The 20,424-nt window shown below is 39.7% G+C and overlaps 1 protein-coding gene across 7 annotated transcripts in view; it reads left to right on the top strand.

Moving 5' to 3' along the window:
• The window catches only part of CELF4 (CUGBP Elav-like family member 4), a 694,523-nt gene that overhangs the window by 83,002 nt on the left and 591,097 nt on the right, over positions 1 to 20,424 (top strand). For all 7 annotated transcript variants that reach the window (XR_009420407.1, XR_009420405.1, XR_009420406.1 and 4 more), the window contains exon 2: positions 7,812 to 7,894. Coding sequence is in view for 3 of the 7 variants with exons in the window: in XM_059491868.1 (XP_059347851.1) it covers positions 7,812 to 7,894 (83 nt within the window). In the remaining 4 variants the exon portion in view is untranslated. The remainder of the gene's footprint in view (positions 1 to 7,811; positions 7,895 to 20,424) is intronic.

Genomic DNA, 20,424 nt, shown 5'->3' with positions numbered 1-20,424 from the left:
GTGTACCAGTCAGCAAAGGATTGCTCAAAGCAACCTTGCAAGGAACTTTCAAGACCCCAGGAAAAAACATTTATGTGTGAATCACAGCCAGAAACTGTTCCCCCATCCTGGGGAAGAAAGTCTGACAGATCAAATGCCTTCCATTTTTGCAGTGGTGTGGAGGCAAGGTAACTGTGGTGTTACTTAAAAAATACACCTGAAGCTTTAGGGGTCTGCCAGTGACAATGTGCTCTCCTGTGTCAAAGCTCTGCACTCGAGACCCTGTTTGCCTGATCCAGATTAGAGCCCAGACTAGTGGCTGTCCTGGAATAAATTACTCTTGCTGTAGGATCTTGTCAGAAATGGTATCACAGGGCTGAGAGACTCGGTGAACTATTTCGTTAAAAATTTCTATGAGAAATTCTGACTTTTAAAAACTGATGCTTTCATTAAAAAACTACTTGTTATGAAAAATCAGGAGAAAACCATTGTCTGTGTTGTTGAAATACATACCAACAGATGCTCAAGTCTCTGTTGTCTGCCTGTACACTGCTAAATATAATTAAACGCTGCTTACGCTGAGGACTGACTCTGATTTGGACTGTGCATATCAATGCCTCATTTTGAACTATCATAAATGCATTTTAAGTGAGCTAATATTCTGTAAATATGGTTAACTTCTGCATTTGCAGATTGCGCCTCTTAATTTGCTTTTTAGTATTGGTTCACGGACGTATACGAGTGGGTCTTTTGTATGCTTTTAACACAGAGAACCCTATCAAGTTATCTATAGCAGGAATATTACAGCATCATAATAGTTAATGGAAAATAGCATAAGAGGAAAAAGAAAATTAGCATTCCACACAGCAGGGCATTTCGGATGTTAATCTACCTTGCAATATAATTGACAGGGAAGCTGATATCTGGGAAGATTTTTATTCCTATCTTTTTCTCTAAACAGTTAGTGTTCAGTTGTTGTGCAGCAGGGGAGATGGAGAAAAAGAAAGTTCTAGCCAAGTGAATGTTCTTTACCAGCAAAGATGTTAACTTTTGTCAGAAGGTAGTTAATCACTGAGAGAGAAACAGATGAAGAAATTGGATAAAACATTTCCAGTTCCAAAAGTCTTTATTGATTGTGTCTCCCTCAAGAAAATTCAGCTCAATCTCTGAAACCCTCAAGTGATTAAACTTTGGGCAGTCCACTGTAGACAGAGCAAATGAGAATTGTTTCAAACCCAGACATGTAGAGCTAGGATAGTTAAAGCGAAAAAAGATTTCTTTTTCACTTTGAAATCCTTGCTGGGAGACGTAACCTGAGATGTTGATTTTAAGGCAAGAGTTTTCTTAAGTATCATGCTCTTTCTCTATATAACAGATCTCTGAATTTTGAAGCAATGAACTTCTTTATTTTCAGAGAAGTAGCTCTCTTAAAACACCAGCCTAGTCTGGAAAATGGGGCACAGGTCTCTGGTCCACCACAGATAACTCGTATATCTTGGTCTAATTTTTTCAATGGCAATTAGGGTACAGTGAAATTGAGGCATCACTAAATGAGATGCTCAGAACTGTGACCAGTTAAGAGTTCCTGTATTTGTTTCCCAGTGATGTAAACTTTTTGGTCTCAAACCAGTTTCTCTAGAAGATTATACCTCTTCTTGAGCTGGAGCGTGACCATTAGCCTGTGACCCAAGGTATGCAGAATTACTTGCTTTCTCCATTTTCAATACACAACATGAGGAACTTAGAGAGTTGTGTTTGGATTGCAGTTTGCTTTCTGAAAGTCCATAGTGGTCTGCTGGTTTCTCTGCTTTGGGGTTTTAGGGTGTGAGGTACACTAAAGATGGTAGGGGGAAAAGTAGACACTCTCAGCTGATCTGTGTTCTTTCTTCTGTTACAGAAGGCTGTCTTGTTCACTAGTTCATGTGCTGTGAAGGATTCTAGCATAACACAACACAGGAAGGCCAATTAAGGAAATCCTCACTATTAACTAATATATTTGTAACTAAAAAGCAAGAAGGTATTTGACTCAAAGAAGAAAAACCAACTGACAGCCTTGTTGAAATTTTATCTTTTTTTGGGCAATGATTCTGATTTTAGTTACACTCACAAGTATTGGAAAGGCTGTAGTTTCAGAAGTTATCACCTGTCAGGCGAGCTGTGATAACTGGTTGAGTGCATATGCTATAGTCACAAAAGTTTGTGAATTAAAAATTGGCTTAGATCACTCGAGCCAACCTTCTCAATCCCTAGGGTTATCCTAACTGTTCTGGATTATTGTGGCTTTGTGGCTGAGGTGAGCATCTGGGACAAGAACTGCTCCAAGAGAGGCAAAGCATTAGGATTCTAAACCCCAATGCAATATCACTACTTAGTTTCAACTTCCCTGCCTGTCCACCTTCTGCTAGACCAAGGCACCAAGCCTCATCCAACACAGCCTTGAGCATATCCAAGGATGAGGCATCTGCAACCTCCTTGGGCAACCTGCTACAGTGCCTCAGCACCTTCACAGTAAAAAAATTTCTTCCTAATATCTGATCTAACTCTACCCTCTTCAAGTTTTAAGCCATCTTTCCCCTTGTTCTATCACTTCGTGGCCTTGTAAAAAGTCCCTCTCCAGCTCTCCTGCATCTCCTTAAGTTAGATGTCCCCAGAGCTTTCTTTTCCCCAAGCTCAACAAACTCAATTCTCTCAACTTGTCCTTACAAGAAAGGTGCCTCAGGCCCTCTGATCATCTCTGTGGTCTCTTCTGGACTCTCTCCAACAGCTTCACATCCTTCATAAGTTTGTGACTCCAGAAATGAGAGTCCACTCCAAGTGGACTCTCACAACAGTAGACTAGAGGGGGAAATCACCTCCTTCAGCTTGATGGACACAGTTCTTTTGCTGCAGCCCAGGACATGGTTGTCTTTCTGGACTGTCAGTGTGCAATGCTGAGATCAACCAACATTCCCCAGTCCTTCTTGGCAGGGCTTATGTCAACGCATTCTCTGTCCGGTCTGTATTTGTTCTTGAGTTTGTTCCAAAATGGGTAAAAGACTTTGCATTTGGTCTTGTTGAATTTCACAAGGTTTGCATGGGACCCTTTCCAAGCCTGTCAAGATCCCTCTGGATGGTATCCCTTCCCTCCAGAGGATGGACTGCTCCACAAAACAAGCTTCTGTTTCAAGGTAAACCTATTGAAGGTGCACTGAAACCCAGTGTCCGTGTTGCCAGTAAAGATGTATAGCAACACCAGTTCAAAAACCAAATCCTGAAAAACAAGCACTACTTGTCATTGTTCTCCACTTGGACATCAAGCCATTGGCAGCAACCCTTTGAGTGTGACTATCCAGCCAATTCCACTAGCCCATCCCCAAAATAGATTTTTATCTATTTTAGAGACAAGGATGTTTTGTGAGACAGTGTCAAATGCTTTTCACAAGTCCAGGTAGATGGTGTCAGTTGCTTTCCTCTTTTCCGCCAGTGTTACAATCCGGTTGTAGAAGGCCCACGAGTTTGCCAGGAACAATTTGCCATTTGGGAAGCCATTTTGACTGTCACTAAGTACAATCCTTGTTTTCCATGTAGCATGTTTTCCATTAGGCTCTGCTCCATGATCTTACCCAACATGGTCTGTAGTTCTCTAGCTCTTTCTAGTTTGTCTTTTGAAAATAGGGATTTTTTCCTCTTTTCCAATTAGTGGTACCCTGTTGGTCTCCCAGAGATGAGGAACAGTGGCTTAACCACTTCACCTGCCAGTTCCCTCTGGACCCATGGATTCATCTCATCAGATTCCATGGACCTGTGCATTTTGAGGTTCCTTAGATGGTCTCAGACCTGATCTGCTAAAGTGGGTTGTTGTCCATTCTCCCAGGTCATGCATTTGCCTTCTTCAGCTCAGGCTGTGTGACTGGCTTTCAGTTTTCAGTATTATTTTGTTCAGTTCACAGTGTGTCTTCTGACAGTTTTGCCTCCCAGGCTTGTGCAGAATCTTCTGAAGACTTGCTATGAAGTTGAAGTTGCCATAACCACAATCATTTTCCATCTGTATCTCATACAATTATTATTTGCACTATTGAATTCTCTGGAGATAAAAATAAAGTAGAGCCTTTGTAATTTCTTTCCCATCTCAAGCTTTTGTTTTTGTTTCCCAGCATGTCTTTAACAATCCTGTTTCCCAGGAGACATCTTGATATGTCCTCATGCTTCCAAGAGACTGGAGTTCAATAGGTTAACAGGCAGGTGGGATTTTCCAGATGTTTATGTGCTTGCCCAAAAAGCTGTTTGCTGGTAGCAAATGAACAGCTGGAAATACACAATCCAAACACAGCCTTTTTTAATTGATTGACATATGTCTGGAATGCATGAGAAAAATAGAATAGAAATTGGGAGCAGTTTGGACCAAGCCCTTCATTGTCAAATAGTCAATTAAAATTTTTTGTTCAAATTCTGATATAATTCATAAACTCTGCACTGACTGAGTCATTACGTCCCATATAAGTGGAGGATAGAAATAATGCATTGCTTTCACACCACCTTTACTTAAGAGGTATGTTGAGAAATGTTCGTTATACTGCTGAACATGGGCAATTCAAAGGGGATGGATGGTGCAAATGTTTTGTAATAGAATATGAAGCCTTCCACCCAGAAGTCATGTTCACACCCAGACAAAACTGCTGATGGCAAGTGAGCAGTTAAGTTGAGCTACTTAGGAGTCTACTATGAAAAATCTTTTTTTTCCCCAGTGAAATAAGTGATTCTGTACACAATCGTGAGGTTCAGCTGGGAAAATTGATTGTTCTAAAATTTTTTTCCATCTGGGAAATCAAAATGAAAAGAAGAAAAAATATCATATTAAAAAAAAAAAAAAAACCACTTTTTTTTTTTCCCCCATTTTCTTTTCTCTGGAAAAAAATAAAAAACAACATAGCTGCTCCATATGAAAATATTTCAAGACTCAGTTGTTTAGGATGCTGTACTCCATAGTGTTAATCTGAGTGTCTAGTGTTGTATTTCCTAAGCAACATTCTCCAGGAAGGAAGAGTCCTTTGGAGGGGTCATATGGAGGCACACTGAAAGTGGTAGCCTAGGAAAAGTAACACGTGAAAGGGGTTCTCATTCCTTTAAACACCACAGTACAAAGCAGAGATCAGTTTTGGTTTCAGGGAGGCAGGCAGGATGGTGCAAGAAAGGGCATTTCCTTTCATCCTAATGCACAAGAAATTCTTGCAGAATGGAGTAATACATAAATATTGTTTTATAAAAGTTCTTGTGTTTTTGGAAAAATTCATTATTTTAGCTGATGGCTAATGCTGCATATGTGCCTTACAGAGCAATATTGTGGTAAGGAAAGGGAAGACAAAAATTCCCCATGAGCTGTCCTTTTCAAGTTCAGGTTTGAGGCCTGCTATGAACATTAATCTCTATTTCATTTGGCCACTGCTGGGATGGAACTTCTTATGGTCTCTAAGAAACCAAGCCTTACTTTAAATAAACAAGATATTATTTTTCATAGAGATATTACTTTTTTACCCAACATGTGTGGGATAGATTGTAATTCATGTGCATGATATATGAATGAAAAGGGAAAAAGAAGCACTTCCACAGAGGATATATTTTGTCTCTGCAAAACAGGAGGGTTTTTTTTGTCTGATCATATGAGAGTGTAGATTTCTTTTCAATTTCAAAGTCTTTTAGTTCATAGCAGTGTGTTTGTTATATCAGTGATGATTGGATGCATTATGAGTACTGATTTGGGAAGTTTGGTACTTTTACCACTTTTGAAACAGCTTTGGAGACAACTTAGTGGAGGTTTCTTCCTGGTGAGAACTTGCCTCCACACACACACAGAGGGTGGATTTTGGGTGGAAAATGCCCATTTTGAGAGAAGAGTTGTCTCTTGCTTACTCAGCCTGAATTACAGTCGTGGTACTATAGGAGTAGGACATTGTTACCCTGAACTGTCATCGTGGCAATCACAATGAGGAGAAAAATATAGCTATCATTATGAGAGCTTTACACTGCATAGTTTATCTCTATAACAGTGTGCTATGATGTGCCTAATTAGACTGTATCAGCTGCTCCACGTCTGCTGCTAAAGGGAGACTTTCTTATTGTATCTAGTAAACAGAGAGCTCTCAGCCTGTGATTTAGCATTGAAATTAAATTTAAGCATAGTTTCCCATTTGATTATCAGGCTATGGGTGACTTTTAAGGATCCTTTCCAATCCATTATTTCTGCTAGCTGTAAACACTTTGCCACAGTTTCTTCCTCATCCATTTAAAGTTAGAGGGGAACAAATCAAAATAATTCCAAGTATGCAAACTTTTGATGATGTTCAGTCTCCTCTTTTGACTGTTACCTTTTGCATCTGAATCTCAGTTATTGAGACATAATAAATGTGATTGGTTTGAATAAACAGAAAGTAAGAAGAAACTAATACAGGATAAGAAATAGTGAAAAAAATTGTTATTTTTCTTCTTTTTCATGCCATATCATAGCTTCATTGTGATAGGAGTACAGTGACTTCCACAGGACAATCTCTGATAAAAAAAATGTTCATTTATAGAAAAAAAATCCTATTTTCTTTAATGTACTAATCTATTAAAAGCATGTAAAAGTGTGCATTTCTTCAGTGATACTCTCTAAGGAAAAAAATTTGGAAAAAAGTGAGCATTGCATGGACAAAATGTTCAAAGTGGCAATCAAAGCTGAAAAGAAGTTTACAGTTTACTGTTTACTCACCTGTTAGGTACTTTATACATTCTTGGGGAGAAGGTGGGTGGCTGAAAACGAAGTTGTGGGACCTGTTTGTTTCTTTGGTAGTCTCTCCATACTTGTGCTACTCCAGAAGAACATTCTCAGTTTGAGGGACATGCTGCCTGAACCTTGAAAGTTGTGATACCTCCATTTCAAGGAGCTGGAGACATTCTGTAGTAATTTCAGAGAAAATGTCTTCTGCATAACAAGCATATTTTTTGCTGCAGGAACTGGCAGGTTTTCAGTATACTGCAGTAAGAAGAAATAATTTGATCACATCAGACACACAAATGGAGTAAGATTTTGCAACATTTTTACCAGAAGGGAAGCATAGAGGTGGGGAAGGAAAACATAGCAGGGCTCTGCTTTGACAGGGCTTTAGGCTTTGTAGTTGATAAGTTAATCTTTGGAAGAATCAAAGATGTAACCCATCAGTGTATCTCTGACATTCAAGTGATCTGTGGGTCAGGGATGTTTTGTAGTGATCGTTTGGGCTTTGGCATGGTTGTGTTTACAACTGGAAGCCAGTGAGTCCTTGTGGCGGCCAGTGCGGGGAGATGGATTTCTGGTGTGATGCAAGAAGAGCAATGAGTTTTTGGTGCAGGTCAGGCTGAACAACAGAAATTTTCCTCTGCAGTAGGAAGCTACAAGTCCTTGCATGCCCTTTGCCTAAAGCACCTGGCAGGAAAGAAAGGCGTGAGACCTTTCAGGATGTGGCAGCAAGGGGATTGCTCCCAGCGCTGCTGCTGGAGCAGGAGTGGGATCCCATGGCCCACCTTGCCATCCTGTGGAACCTTTGGGATCCCTAATCCTGTGCAGCCTCCTGTAGCTGAAATATCAGCATGTCTTGAAGGAAAAATAAGCACTCAAATGTACACTGTTGCTCACTGTCCACCAGGGTTCAGAGGAAGAGATGATAGCTTCATTTCTTGACTTTTACTACTGACACTACTGACACACTTAGGAGAGAATTTTATGATTGATTTACTGGGAATGGGATGATGACAGGAAAGTGGTTTGTTCTCTGTCTGAATTTCAGAAGGATCTTCTCTGAAATAGTGCTCTTACAAGAGGTTTTTCTTGCTCTTTGCAGGCTGTGCCTTCCTAACATACTGCGAAAGGGAGTCTGCTCTAAAGGCCCAGAGCGCACTGCATGAACAGAAGACACTGCCGGGGGTGAGTCCAGACTGATAACATTTCCTTTTTTTTTTCTCTTTTCTTTTAAATCTAAAAAATGGGTTACATATGGTGTTCTCCTCTCAGATTTGGAAGCAGAAAGTCTCCGTTTGTTTGGATGATTCAGTATTTGCATTGTGCTAATAAAATCAAGATACCACCAACCCACCCAAATGGTTCCCATGCACAAAACTAAAAGCTTTTTGCCTTTATTGGGAGTCAGGAAAACAGAAATCAACTGGTTATGGACTGGATTCCACCAGCCTAACTCAGCTGAGGAGCTGCTTTAGGATTCTGACCACTACAGAATGTTAGTGGTCCTCACCAGGTGCTTCCTCTCACTCCTTTTCTTCTCTGAAGCAAGGTTTGGCAGCAAGAAATCAAGAAACAGATCACATTATTGAGTTATCACAGAATGAAAATATATTCCTGATGACAAAGTGGTTTGACTCAGTTACTTTAGTATTCAAGCAGCTGTAGCAGATTGGAAAGGCGGTGAGACAAGGAGAAAAGAGAGAGAGAGGAAAGACGCACGCGAGATAATGAGGAAAATTATTCACATGAGCAAGATCTAAGGTTCAGACAACACAAGCAGAACTAAAAATAGAATCAGCATTATGTGGGGAAGACCTGCCCTGCTGGGATGGGTTTCTAGTTAAGTGGTTACCCGGGGGAGGGAGAGACTATTTAGATTCAGCCAGAGTGTGTGGATCGGGAGCAGCCAAGTGCTCCCACAGCTGGAATGAAGCTGGTTTCACAAAAACCAGGAGCCAGTGACCACGTAACTAAAAGTGGGCTTCTGAGGGCCCCAGGCTGCATCTAAACTGAGAGGAAATCTATCCAAAAATCTGTCTTTATTAGCTGGTGCTGAATGATTGATTGCTGTGTAGCTATAACCTACCTTTCCACCAGATCTAAGACTCATCCCTTGCTCTGTGTTCTGAGGAAAGTGTTGATTCTGCTCTGCTTGTTTCCATCATCCTGGGTCTATTTACCTATCTCTAAGCCACCTTGCCAGTATGGAGATGCCCACGCACTTGCTCATCTACATCTATCTTTGCTTAAAAGGCCATACCTTATGCAAATATATACATACTTCATTGCCTAAAAATATTTCTGTCAGCTGACAACTCCCTCTGAATTATTTTTTTTCTAGAACCTCCTTAGCAGCAGATTGAAAGTAACTTCAGTCTTGGGAGGGGATTTCAGTTTTTCTTCCTCCTCCCCCTTCCAATATTTTCTTTTGGCTTCTCTTTCCTGAATGATAAAACTGGATAGGAAAAAAAAAAAAGAGAGAGAGAATATGTTGAATAGGGATGTTTCAGGTAACATTTTAACTGAAATTTTCTGAAATATGCTTGAAATAAAATACATATTTATCTATACTAGAGATGTGATGAATAGAGTGTTGTGTATTTAAAAAAGAATAATTGAAATTTCAGATTTTCCACTGAGACTCCTTGCATTTCTTATTGGGAAGAGATCATCCACTTGTAAATGGAAATCTATCTTCTCTATGAGTTTAAAATCTTATCCTGAAATTGTATGATGATAATATCTTCAAGAACACAGTGGGTCAGTGAGATTGAGGACTCAGGTGTTGGAGAGGGAGGGCAAGTGATGATTTAGGATTTTTTTTCCTATATGTTCACCATTCCGATTCTCAATTTCTGTGTTAGATACTTCAAATCACAAAAGTCTTAAAGTCAAAACTATTTTCTTGGACAGTGGTAGAATTCAACCAACTTTTGCATTAGGATTGAGACTTCAAAGGCTGCACCAACTAATTCTAGACTACAGGGAAACAATTTCTTCCTTGGTTTGTGCAATTGCTCTTACATATATTCCATACTGGCCACACTGCCTCTAGGAGGCTTTTGTTTTTTTTTTAATTTCTTTACACACTTTCAGGAGACACATCAGGATCTCATTGAGCTGAGAGCAGTGAATCCTCTGTCTAAAAGAGCAACCAGGTTCCTTAGAGTTCTGAACACTTATTTTCCCATCCCTTTCATTTCCAGTTCTATTTGTCTCAGGATAAAGGTTTGCTTTCCACCAGCAAACCCTCTTCATGCAGCTTTCTGCCAAGTTTCTGAACTCATCCTCTGAATGATGTCACTGTAGTTTATTTAAGGAAACCAGTCTTGTCTCTTGATAAAGTATCATGCCTGGATACTGTTTTATGGTTCCTATCTGAGTAACAGAGAATTATTTATGACTTACCTGACTGTTCTTGATAACATGCGCCAAAAATATCAACCATAGTTCATCACCATAAAATAAGAGGCACTTTTAGGTTCAGGGGTCTAAGTCCTTATTCACATAAGTTCAAAATGAGATGCATATAACATCTTCTCTTGACACTCCACTGTCTGTGACACAAACAGCTCGACTGAGGAGGCGTCAAAAACAATTAACAGGCATGGTATAGGAAAAAATAAATAATACTAGACTAAGACATTCTTTCCCATTCTCCAGTAAACTGTACACTTTCCTGCTCTTGCAATATTGCTGCTTGTATTCTTTGCATTGTAAAACACAGAACTGAGTAATTTTTAATAGCATGCACATGAATGGTAATGTATGGAAATGGTGAGGCATGAGGAGGTTTTGTCCAGATTCAGATGCCTTGCGTCTTAGCTATGTATCACTTTGTTTTTAGTGGAGTGGCTACATGCACATATTTTACAGTAATTACTTTCTGGATGTGGTTTGTACAATGACAGAAATATGTTTCACATATTTCTATGTTATATGTAGGACATAAACTCATCTTGTGGAATAATCAAAAGACTTCCAAGCAGGTATGTGTTGATTAATAAAGTCTTTATGGCACTTTGGTTTTGGGTGGGAAGGAAACATGATACATATTTTGAAGCATCTGGATTGGAATGTAAAACAGAAGACTATCATTTGAATCTTCTTCATCTGAATGAGTAAATTAGGCTCATTTGGAGAGTTTGAAATTGTTTTGCCTAAAATGGAAGGTTAATGTGCACAGTGTGTAAAGAGCACTTTGTGATTGTCGGACAATTCAAATTCTAGTGTTTACTTGTGATTGTTTATTTTACATATAATAGAGTGGCTGGATGATGAAGTATATTAGTTCTTTAATAATTTATAGAAATGCTTTGATGTTGCAGTAATTACATTAAAGGTCACATATCAAAGGTAATTTGGTTGAGCAGCTGTGATGGTTTCTCAGAAGCAATCAATACTGCTGTCCATGGCGCTGATTTCACCAAGGGGACTGCCAGATTAAAGGAGGCTTATTACCAGACAGACAGACACGGGGGAAATCAAGAACAGATTGGAGAGATGCACTATTCTTTTTCCTCACCTATAATTAACACTGTTCACTATAATCTGTGCTAATCCTTCATAGTGGGAAACCACCTTTTTTTTTTTTTTTTTAAACTCGCATTATAAAAAGCGAATTAAGGCAAGGGAGAGTAATTTGGGGGAGCAGAAGAGAGAAATTAGAGAAAGTAAAAGTTGTCTCACCTCTGGGATTTCTGGTGGTGATATATCCCACAATGATAAAATGCAATATCAAACCACAGGCCATGGTCCTGAGGAAAGCCAGGGGGGTAAAATGATCTAGACAATGACAGTGCAATGTATGGGAGAATTATATCTGCCTGCAGATTTTGTATAATATTATCTATTTGCCCCACAAAGCTCCACAGGAAATGAAATCGGGGAAATAAAATTATGTTTTAAGTGTAGTCATTTTGATTACAAATTATAGTGAAGCGAACTTTTTCTCCCCTTTCTTTTTTCTTTCTCAAGTGAATGGCAGAGGATAATGCTGAGAAATGTAATTATGCTATCAAGATCTGCTTTTATTTATAGCACAAATAAACTGAGCTCTTGTATGATAAGCACAGCAGCATTTTTCTTCCCCTAGTTCTTTGTGGCTCTCTCAGGCAACGGGAGAGAACAGTCCATGTACACTTGGTTGGAGGCACTGTCTCTTTGCATAATGTTAAAACCTTCCTGTAAGACTTGCAAAGAATAACTATGAAATTAAGTATGTACGAAACTGTTAACCTCAGCAATCTGCGGGGCTTGTTCAGTCTGGGAAATAGGCTGGGTTTTCTCACTGCATCTATTCCTCTTGAAAGAGACAGTGGTACTACTGGTATGCTAAATTTCTCAGTGCGAAACATAATTAGTTTTCTCCCTAACTGTTCTGATGTTCTTTGTCTCTTCTTGCGATCTAGAAAAAATGCATTCTGTTTTATTCATCATATGCAAAAATATGCCTCTTTAACACTAGAAGACAGGTGAGCTCATAAAACTCACAGTAAACCCATTTTTTAAAGAAACAAAAACTCTCCATCTAATTTCACTTGCCCACAATTTAGGGGGGTTTTTTGTTTATTTTTGTTTTGTGGGTTTTTGTTTCTTTGTTTTGTTTTGTTGGGGGGGTTGTTTGTTTTTTTGTTTGTTTGTTTTAATAAAAAAGGTTTTTCCAACATTACTGGTCATACCTGACTTAAATTTTTATGTGAGGAAAGACACCTGAACATAGAGGGGAGGGCGGAGGAAACCCTGTAAGGTCTGGCCTCTCTTAAATCCATGTCATAAGGCTTAAATGAGACATAAGTATCATGTAGACTTCAGAAGTCCTGCCCGTATAGCATGGATTTCACTGTTTAAGCAGGTCTTGAAATCTTACTGTCTTTTTGGTGGTTTTTTTTTTTAGCGTTTCAAAGCTTTTTCCAAAAGCTTGTTAGAAAACCATTAAACCACATATCACCCTGCATGCTGTGTTGTGTCAAAAATGGTATTATATTCCCACAACTTCCCATTTCAAAAGTTTTTCTCTACTGATGTAAATTGCAATTTGGTCAGCAGCGGTAGGCTGGATGGGTTCCATTGATTAAAGTAGCCTGCTGAACACACAGCTTGCTCACCATGCCCTTTAGATTTTGAAAGAAAACACATTTAATTGTTCCCTTGGGAGAAACATGTCTGTTTTCTGAAGTTAAAAATGAAGATGAAAAGGAATAAAACCAGATTTGAGGTAAGAGACTTGGGGAAAAAAAAAAAAAAAAGAAAAAGAGAAAAAAAAAAAAAAAAAACAACAAAATAACAACAAAAACCCAATCCTTCAGAAAATGTCCAGAAATTCTCCCTTTAAGATTTTTGGATGTCAATGTCATGCTTAAAGTGATCTTTATTTTTTTCCCCCTTGTTTCCTCCTTCTGAGTGACCAGGCAGAAAAAGTCCTTTTGGACCTTGCTTTGGATAAAGCAGGGCAGAGGAAGAGGAAGCTATAGGCACTTTCCATTTGCTAAAAACCCCTGTTGTTTGACAGCGCTGCTCTGTTCACCAGATGAGATGAAACACCTGGGTCCTATCTGCTTGGTAAACATTAAAGTTCCATTTCACTAGTTAAAGATTGGCTTCTGTATCCCTACAAGTCAGCCTCCAGAATACAAAGTAAACTCTCTCCCTGCTCCCCAGTCCAAAGAGCTTTGCAAAGAAAGAGCACAGTGCCAGCATCCTGACAGAGCCAGTGTGTTGGATGCACACTGTTATCTCAGCTGAGACTGGTGTATTCATCACCTTTGTGGTGGCTAACCACACTCAGCCTGAGATGCAAAATGGGAAAAAGGCTTCCCAGTCGTGCCTGGGAGATTTGGTGGCAATTGAAAAATGATGTGCAAAAAAGAAAAAAAAATATAAAGGTAGCGTTGTCTTGTCTTTTTGTTTTGACACCTTTTGTATCTCAGAGGATGATTTTCAAGTTATTCAACAAAAGCTTTTGCTGGACCTTCATTTGCTTTATGTGTTATTCAATGACAACTTTTCTCTCTGACGTGTCTGCCATAGGAGGATCAATCTAATTTTATGTACAACTGTAAAGATGAATGATAAGTAGAAAGGATTCAGGCAAGTACAAGCTGAATAAATTATAAAGGGCAAATGATGACAGGACTGGGGGTCCCAAGAGACAGTGATATGATAACAGAAACTAAAGACGAATTTATGATGGATGTAGTTAGCATGTACTGAGGCTGTTAATTCTTCAGGGTAGTTTTACAACTTCTTGTGATTGGAGCAATCAAAGTATTTCATTTTAAAGAGATGCTGTATATTTTCACTTGTCTGTTCTGCATATTTGTATGTATGTCCTCATTTACATGCATAGCAGTAAACTCCCATAGGCTAGTCAAGCTTACCTCCCATCAAAGGACCCCTATTCTCCAAACCATAATGCCACTGTTTATGCATAAATAAATAGATAATGTGCAACAATTTGAGGGCAAAGCTGGATATCAGGGAAAAAAAGTTTCCATTTTCATAGAACACAGGGAACAAATTTCTGTAAACCCTGTGAATAGCTGAGCACCTCCAGCTACCTTCAAAGCCAAGCTTGGAGATTGAGTCAGCTCACAGATCCCTGATGAAAAATTATGTATAACAAGTTTCAGGTAGGTCAAATTTTGGGCTTAAGCTGCTGTAAGAGCAGCTGATGCAGCATCATAAAGTTAGAAGCAAATCTGATCTCAGAGCAGTTCTTGATTGCATTTCATTCATACTCTTATTTCTAACTCTTGTTCCTTATTATTAAGGATATTTGCATGAAAATGATCTTTTTTCCTTCCTCTGAAGGGTTGTCTCTTGTCTGTGAGTAATGCTTACTCTGGCCTACATTTGTGAATACCACGGGCTGGATTCTGACTGCATTTACACAAGTGTAAATCAGCAATGATCTGATTGAGGTCAAGGGATTTATATGGCGTAGGAAAGAGCAGACTCAGCTATATTTGTCACTGCTGAAATGATGTCATCGTGAAAAGTACCGTAGCTCTAAATGGGGAAACATATTTTTACCAAGAATCTTTGCATGCGAATGCATGATCTCACAAAACACTGAGCATCCCTGACACCTGCTGGGCCCTTCAACAGCACCCTCAGCCCGCTTGCTACAGAGAGGTCCCAGCCCCAAACTGTAAGAATTAAGGATGGTTGATGTCTTGGTGTTTCAACAGTGTTAAGTATTAGATACTAATGAACCCTAAGAGTTTGGATTGCCAGTTGCATCACCCTGCTGATTTGGCAATGATGGGATACACCCAGGAATAGCTTGCAAGCAGTAAACCTTCCTTCCTCCTGCCACATTGCCAGTCACAGAGAAACAGAGGAAGAGGACAGGCACCCTTTACCTTTTCATTTTTTCAGCCATAGTGTGAGACATTACCCAGCCCAGGAGTCATTGTTCTTAGGCTACCCTTCCCATAAACACCCACTTCCCATATTTGCACTACAAAGTCTGTGCTGCTTATGATCTGCAAGGCCACTCCAAGTTTCTAGTAAAGCACTTAGTATAAGATCCTGTATAGTTGTGTGGTTTGGATTTCTTCCTGGGGAGATATGCCCACCTATACTATAGCTTTACAAGCTGTACCAGTCATAGCCTATGCTGGTGTGAGCACTGTCTGTTTCATGTTTTTCATGCAGTGTATACATCCCTTAAAATCCTTCAGATACTCAGTTACAATACAATAATTCCTTTTTTTTTTTTTTTTTTTTTTAATGCAAAGGCTGAAGACCACGCACAAGAATGAGGAATCAGATGTTTATCTCTGCCACCAAAATATTTATCTTTGAAACACACAGACCTGTGTCTTGATCTAATTTAATTTAAATAGTCTATGTAATAGCAATGAAAACACGAAAACATGGACTTGAATGCTGTGGAGTAACTGCATTCCATGACTGTAATTCCTGGTGGGCAGCTCTACAGTAAGGACTTGAATCTTTCCTGAAACATTATTTCTGGTAGTGCTACTTATGCTATGTAGGTTAAGAACATCTATGCTTGCTGAAAACATTTCAGTTGCAGAGTAGATAGCCTGCCAGCCTTACCATGTGAAATCCATCCACTGGCTGCAGATCCCTTAAAAAATAAGCCGTGTTCCCTACGTTAAATAATCTAAGAGCATGATTTGTGCATTAAACTTGAAACTGTTCTTTAGGTTAAGGACACTGCTTAAAGAACTCTCTGAGCTGGAATGCTTTTGGGAGTGGCAGGAACTGTCCCATCTCTCCTCTCACGGGTAACTCCTGATAGGACTTGACGTGATGTAACCCATTTAGCTGCCGTGTTTCCCTTCTGCTGCGCTCTGTCCCTGGCAGGGAGAAAGTGCTGGGGAGTGACTGACCACGAGATTGCACTATCAGCTGAGGCGAGCAGGTATCTGAAGGAATTTTGCTCTTTTGAGTAAGCGGCACTGAGAGACCCACAGTGGCCCCGCATGTACGAGCCGCTGCACTTGGCAGGTTCCCAGCAATGTCAAATCTCTCTGATTAGTTTCTGTAAGTACAAGGACAAAATTAAGCCTAACCTATTTTTCAAAGAAGAAATGTGCATTTCCCATTTTTCTCTTTAATGGGAACTTCTTCTATCTTGTGTCCCACACCTTTTTTTTCCCCTCCCCTTCCCACCATGCCACTCCTTAAAAAAAAAAAAGTTTGTTAAAATACAATTTCTTGTAAAAACATGCATTCAACTTTCTTTGATTTCTGTAACATATTTTGATCTTGATATGCATTCATTTTCTGCACTAAATGAATCTTCTGGTGCTCGAATGAAGTTGTTCTTTTACTTTCCCCTTAGGTATGGTATACTACCATCCTAAAATCCTCTGTTTCTTTCTAGTGCATATTTTCTTTGACATGTTGCAAAAAATGAGTGTTTTGATCACTGGCTTTGTAGGCAGGTTTTGGCAGAGCAAGTTCTGTCCAGCTATAACTAATCCATTCCAAGCTCAGGTTGTTCCTTCAAACAGATGGAAAAAATTTATTTTTCTCTTGTTCTTAGAATGGCTCAGTAATTTCTATGCTACTATATTGACTTTGCACGGTAAATATGTAACTGATAAGACATGCTGGCGTGAGTTTCTGATTTCATTTACAGCTTTGATCAGTGGAAGAGCACTTTGTTTTCAAGGTGGTAAAACTGGAATTGGTTTTTCTTGGTCTTTTTATTTATGGCTAGCTTACTGTAGAGATCTTCCTTGGTAAACATTTGAGGTGCTGCTTCTGTCTTTTAGGCTGTTTTGTAGTGTCCTTTCCCAGTGAAGTCACGCTAATGTCTCCTGTCTGGCCAAGCATCATTTTCTCCTTTTCTCCTCCATCCCAGCACGTCTGTCCTTGCCATCTCTTATCTCCTTTGTAGATTTGCTGGAAACATTACCCTGCGTTCCCGTAAAGCCTGCTTGGTGAAATGAGTTGAGATTACAGTTGCTGAGAAGGAGCATCGTGCTTCCCAACTGCATCTGCCTGGGAGAGCATGTATTTCCTCCAGACAAAGGGAGAGTCTCAGCTTACTGAGCATTTCCACAGGTTTGTGATGCCACATGTATATAGACTGCAGGGTTGGCTTGTCCTAAACCTCGTGTCTCTTGAAATTATAGTGTGTATGAGCTTTTCAGTGCATACTCATGCTGCCCAAGAGAACAAGACACACAGGAGAGGGTTGTACATGTTGTGCTCTCTTGTCTGTTCTTCCTCAGAGCAACTGGGGATTGATTTCTCTGCCTGTGTTTATCTGTACAGGGGAAGGGAGTCGGATGTACAGAGGGTGAGCCTTTCTAACCTTTCAGGGTACCTGTTCTGTTGGTAGCAGCCTGCTGCTCCCGCCTTGTTGTTTGTTCTGCCACCGCATCCTCACATTGCTCGACGTGACTCACACTTTCACCTGGGAGAGGAGAGGCTGAGACACTCCTGGGCAAGTTGGGCATGTGTTGCTAGCATTCAACAAGCACAGAGCTTCTGAGGGGAGCCTGAGAAAATGCTGATATTTCAGGGCTTTGTATGTTTTTGGTTTTTTGTTTTTTTTTTTTTTTTTTTGGAAGCTACAGTTCTACAAATGTGGATGCACTACAAAGAGTACAGATGTGACACTCTTCAAAGACAGTGTCTCATGATGTCCCAGTGGAGGCCCCAAATTTATGAATATTGCTGTGTATTCCTCTTTCATTTTTAGTTCAGTTAAGCCTTAAACCTTTCCCACCAGTACTCTGAATCCAACCTGCCACAGCACAACGATAATGCTTCTAAAGTGAGCCTGTCCAAATTAATTTCATTGTCCTTGTTGAGTGAAGTGCAACAATTAAGCAGACAGCACAAATGAGTCCAGATAAATCTAGTATTTACAATTATTTCAGTTTGGATAATCTAATGTGATATTCATTGTGCAGCTAAGAATTATGTTTTTCAGTGAGGAGGGGCTGTCATTCAGTACTCTTGTTGGCTGGATGTAAATTGAGAGTAACTCCATATGCTTTTGCAGAGTTTAAGCTTCTTTACATCAGTGCAGCTCAAATGAGAATCTTGTCCCCTTTCTTTAGATGCCCTATACAGCTGAGTCCCTTCAGCTGTGCTTGCACTTTAGAGATATAGCCAAGGGAGCTGGAAGGTCATTTTTTTTCTATTTTATTTTTTTTAAATTTTTTTCCCTGGGCCAGGGTTGTGCTGTTGAACTTGTTCACTTTAGGGACTCCAGCTTTCTCTGAGCGCCTCTTCACTTTCCAGCTCTGGAACACTGACTGACAACTTGAGTTACCCTTCAGATCTGGCATTGCTGCTGCCTTTCTGAGTAGAACTGCAATCAGATCTCCTCATTATAGGTGCCTCTCTTTCTTGGTATTAAACACCTTGTGGCTGTGCCCTGCCTTTCCACCAATTCCAGCTGAAAACTCACAGCAATCCTGGTTGAAAGCCAAGAGATTTATACCAGCATATTGACGTTAAAAGGCAGATTTGTGCTAGTTTCTGCTTCATTTCTTTGCAGGATACATTGCTTCTCATTGTCTCCTCCTGTTCCCCCCTCTGCTCAAGCAGACCACACTGTGCTGCTGGGCAATTTTCACCAACTTAATCACATTTGGGCCCAGTGTTTTTCCTGCAGACCCTGGAGTGTGCATTGCTTAGGCCTTGGTTATTAGTTTACACAATATATGAAGCCCATTAGAAGAGGATAATCAGGGCTTGGAGAAGGCCACCTCACTCATTATCTGAGGAGGTTATGCTAAGCCTCTGTAGTTATTAATCATACTTTCCCATGCAGATAGCTGAAGATTAAGAGTCACATTTATCCTCTTTGCTCCTCATTCTTTCGCTCTGATGTGCAAACTCTTTTTATAATCGTTGTTATTATGGTTATTCATAGCCCATCCAGCCAGCCAGCACTGCTCCTAAGATGTCACTTGAAGTCTTGCACCTATCTGAGGTGGCCTGATGATGCAGATCAGAGCCACTGGAGGTCTCTCCATTTGAAACTCAGAAAACATCCTTGAGAGTCCTAGAAAGTCTCTGCTAGCTGTTATTGAATTGCAGTATCTTGTCCAGAGGCCAAGAGAATTCTGAACAGAAGCCGACACCATTACAAGAGCCAAGTTTAACAGCAACCCTCTTGATTTCACTTGCCTTGCTTTTTAATATCAGCTCTAACCTTGAACTTTGACTAAGATGATATGCTACCTTGTGGCTTTTTGAAACCTAGCCTAATGCCCTTTTAATCGAAGTGAATGATTCTTTTTCCTTACTTCATTTTTAAAGCACTTAAGTCAACTTGGATAAAATCAGAACTGTACCAAATAGACTCAACATTGTTAAACAAAAAAAAAGTTTTAAAAATGAAAGTGTTTACTCCACGACAGAATTTTTTCCCCTAGGTTTTCATCACTCTCTTTCTGATATCCTGTGTACACAAAACAATTCCCCAGAAAAACTTGTTTAAAAGCCAAGTAGTTGAAGCTTTTTCTCCAATGGATCTAGTCATGGAGTCTTTGGTTCAATAAAATTAACGTTAACACAGCAGTTAACAACTAACACCATTCAACACTTAGAGGTTGCACAACCATCCAGTCACAGATCACATCAGTGTGCAGCTACTTCCTATTCCTTGCATGCTTATTTCTTTCCTTTGTGTCCACTACCAGCTTTGCAGAAGTTTTTTCTTGTCTCCCTTAAAGAAAACTGGTTTTCTCTGAGTGGACTTAGTTTCTGAAGCAGTAGTCATGTCAGTCACAAGCAGAAATCCAAAACAATGGAGACCATAGAATCTATCGTGCAAATTTAAAATCACCTATTCATCCAGTTGTTAAAAGCTGGATTTACTCTTTGAACCTGGAGTGTCAGTTACCATATATGTATGTTTTTCCATCCTAATATTGTTTCTCAATCTGTGAAAACAGGCAAATTTCCAGAATGAACACTTTGTAACATTTCTCCTTTGACTGAAAGAAATAAAACTCAAAACACTGATTTCTCCTTAAGAAGTCTATCTCATCCCCAAATGCTGTGCTTACATACCAATTCTGCATATCTGGAGGAAATCAGCACTGCTGTATTGATTGAGAGGGACACTAGTCTCTGTCATCTCATGATTTGGCATCTCCTTTTTTCTCTTTTCTTTTTCTTCTTTTGTATTTTTTGTCTTCACCTAGACAGCATGCTTGATAATGCATAAGACCTTTGCTACAGCATTATGGGGGTATTTTTTTGGT

This window comes from Ammospiza nelsoni, chromosome Z, assembly GCF_027579445.1.
Source record: "Ammospiza nelsoni isolate bAmmNel1 chromosome Z, bAmmNel1.pri, whole genome shotgun sequence".
Lineage (NCBI taxonomy): Eukaryota > Metazoa > Chordata > Aves > Passeriformes > Passerellidae > Ammospiza > Ammospiza nelsoni.
This window is presented reverse-complemented; position numbering and strand designations above follow the sequence as displayed.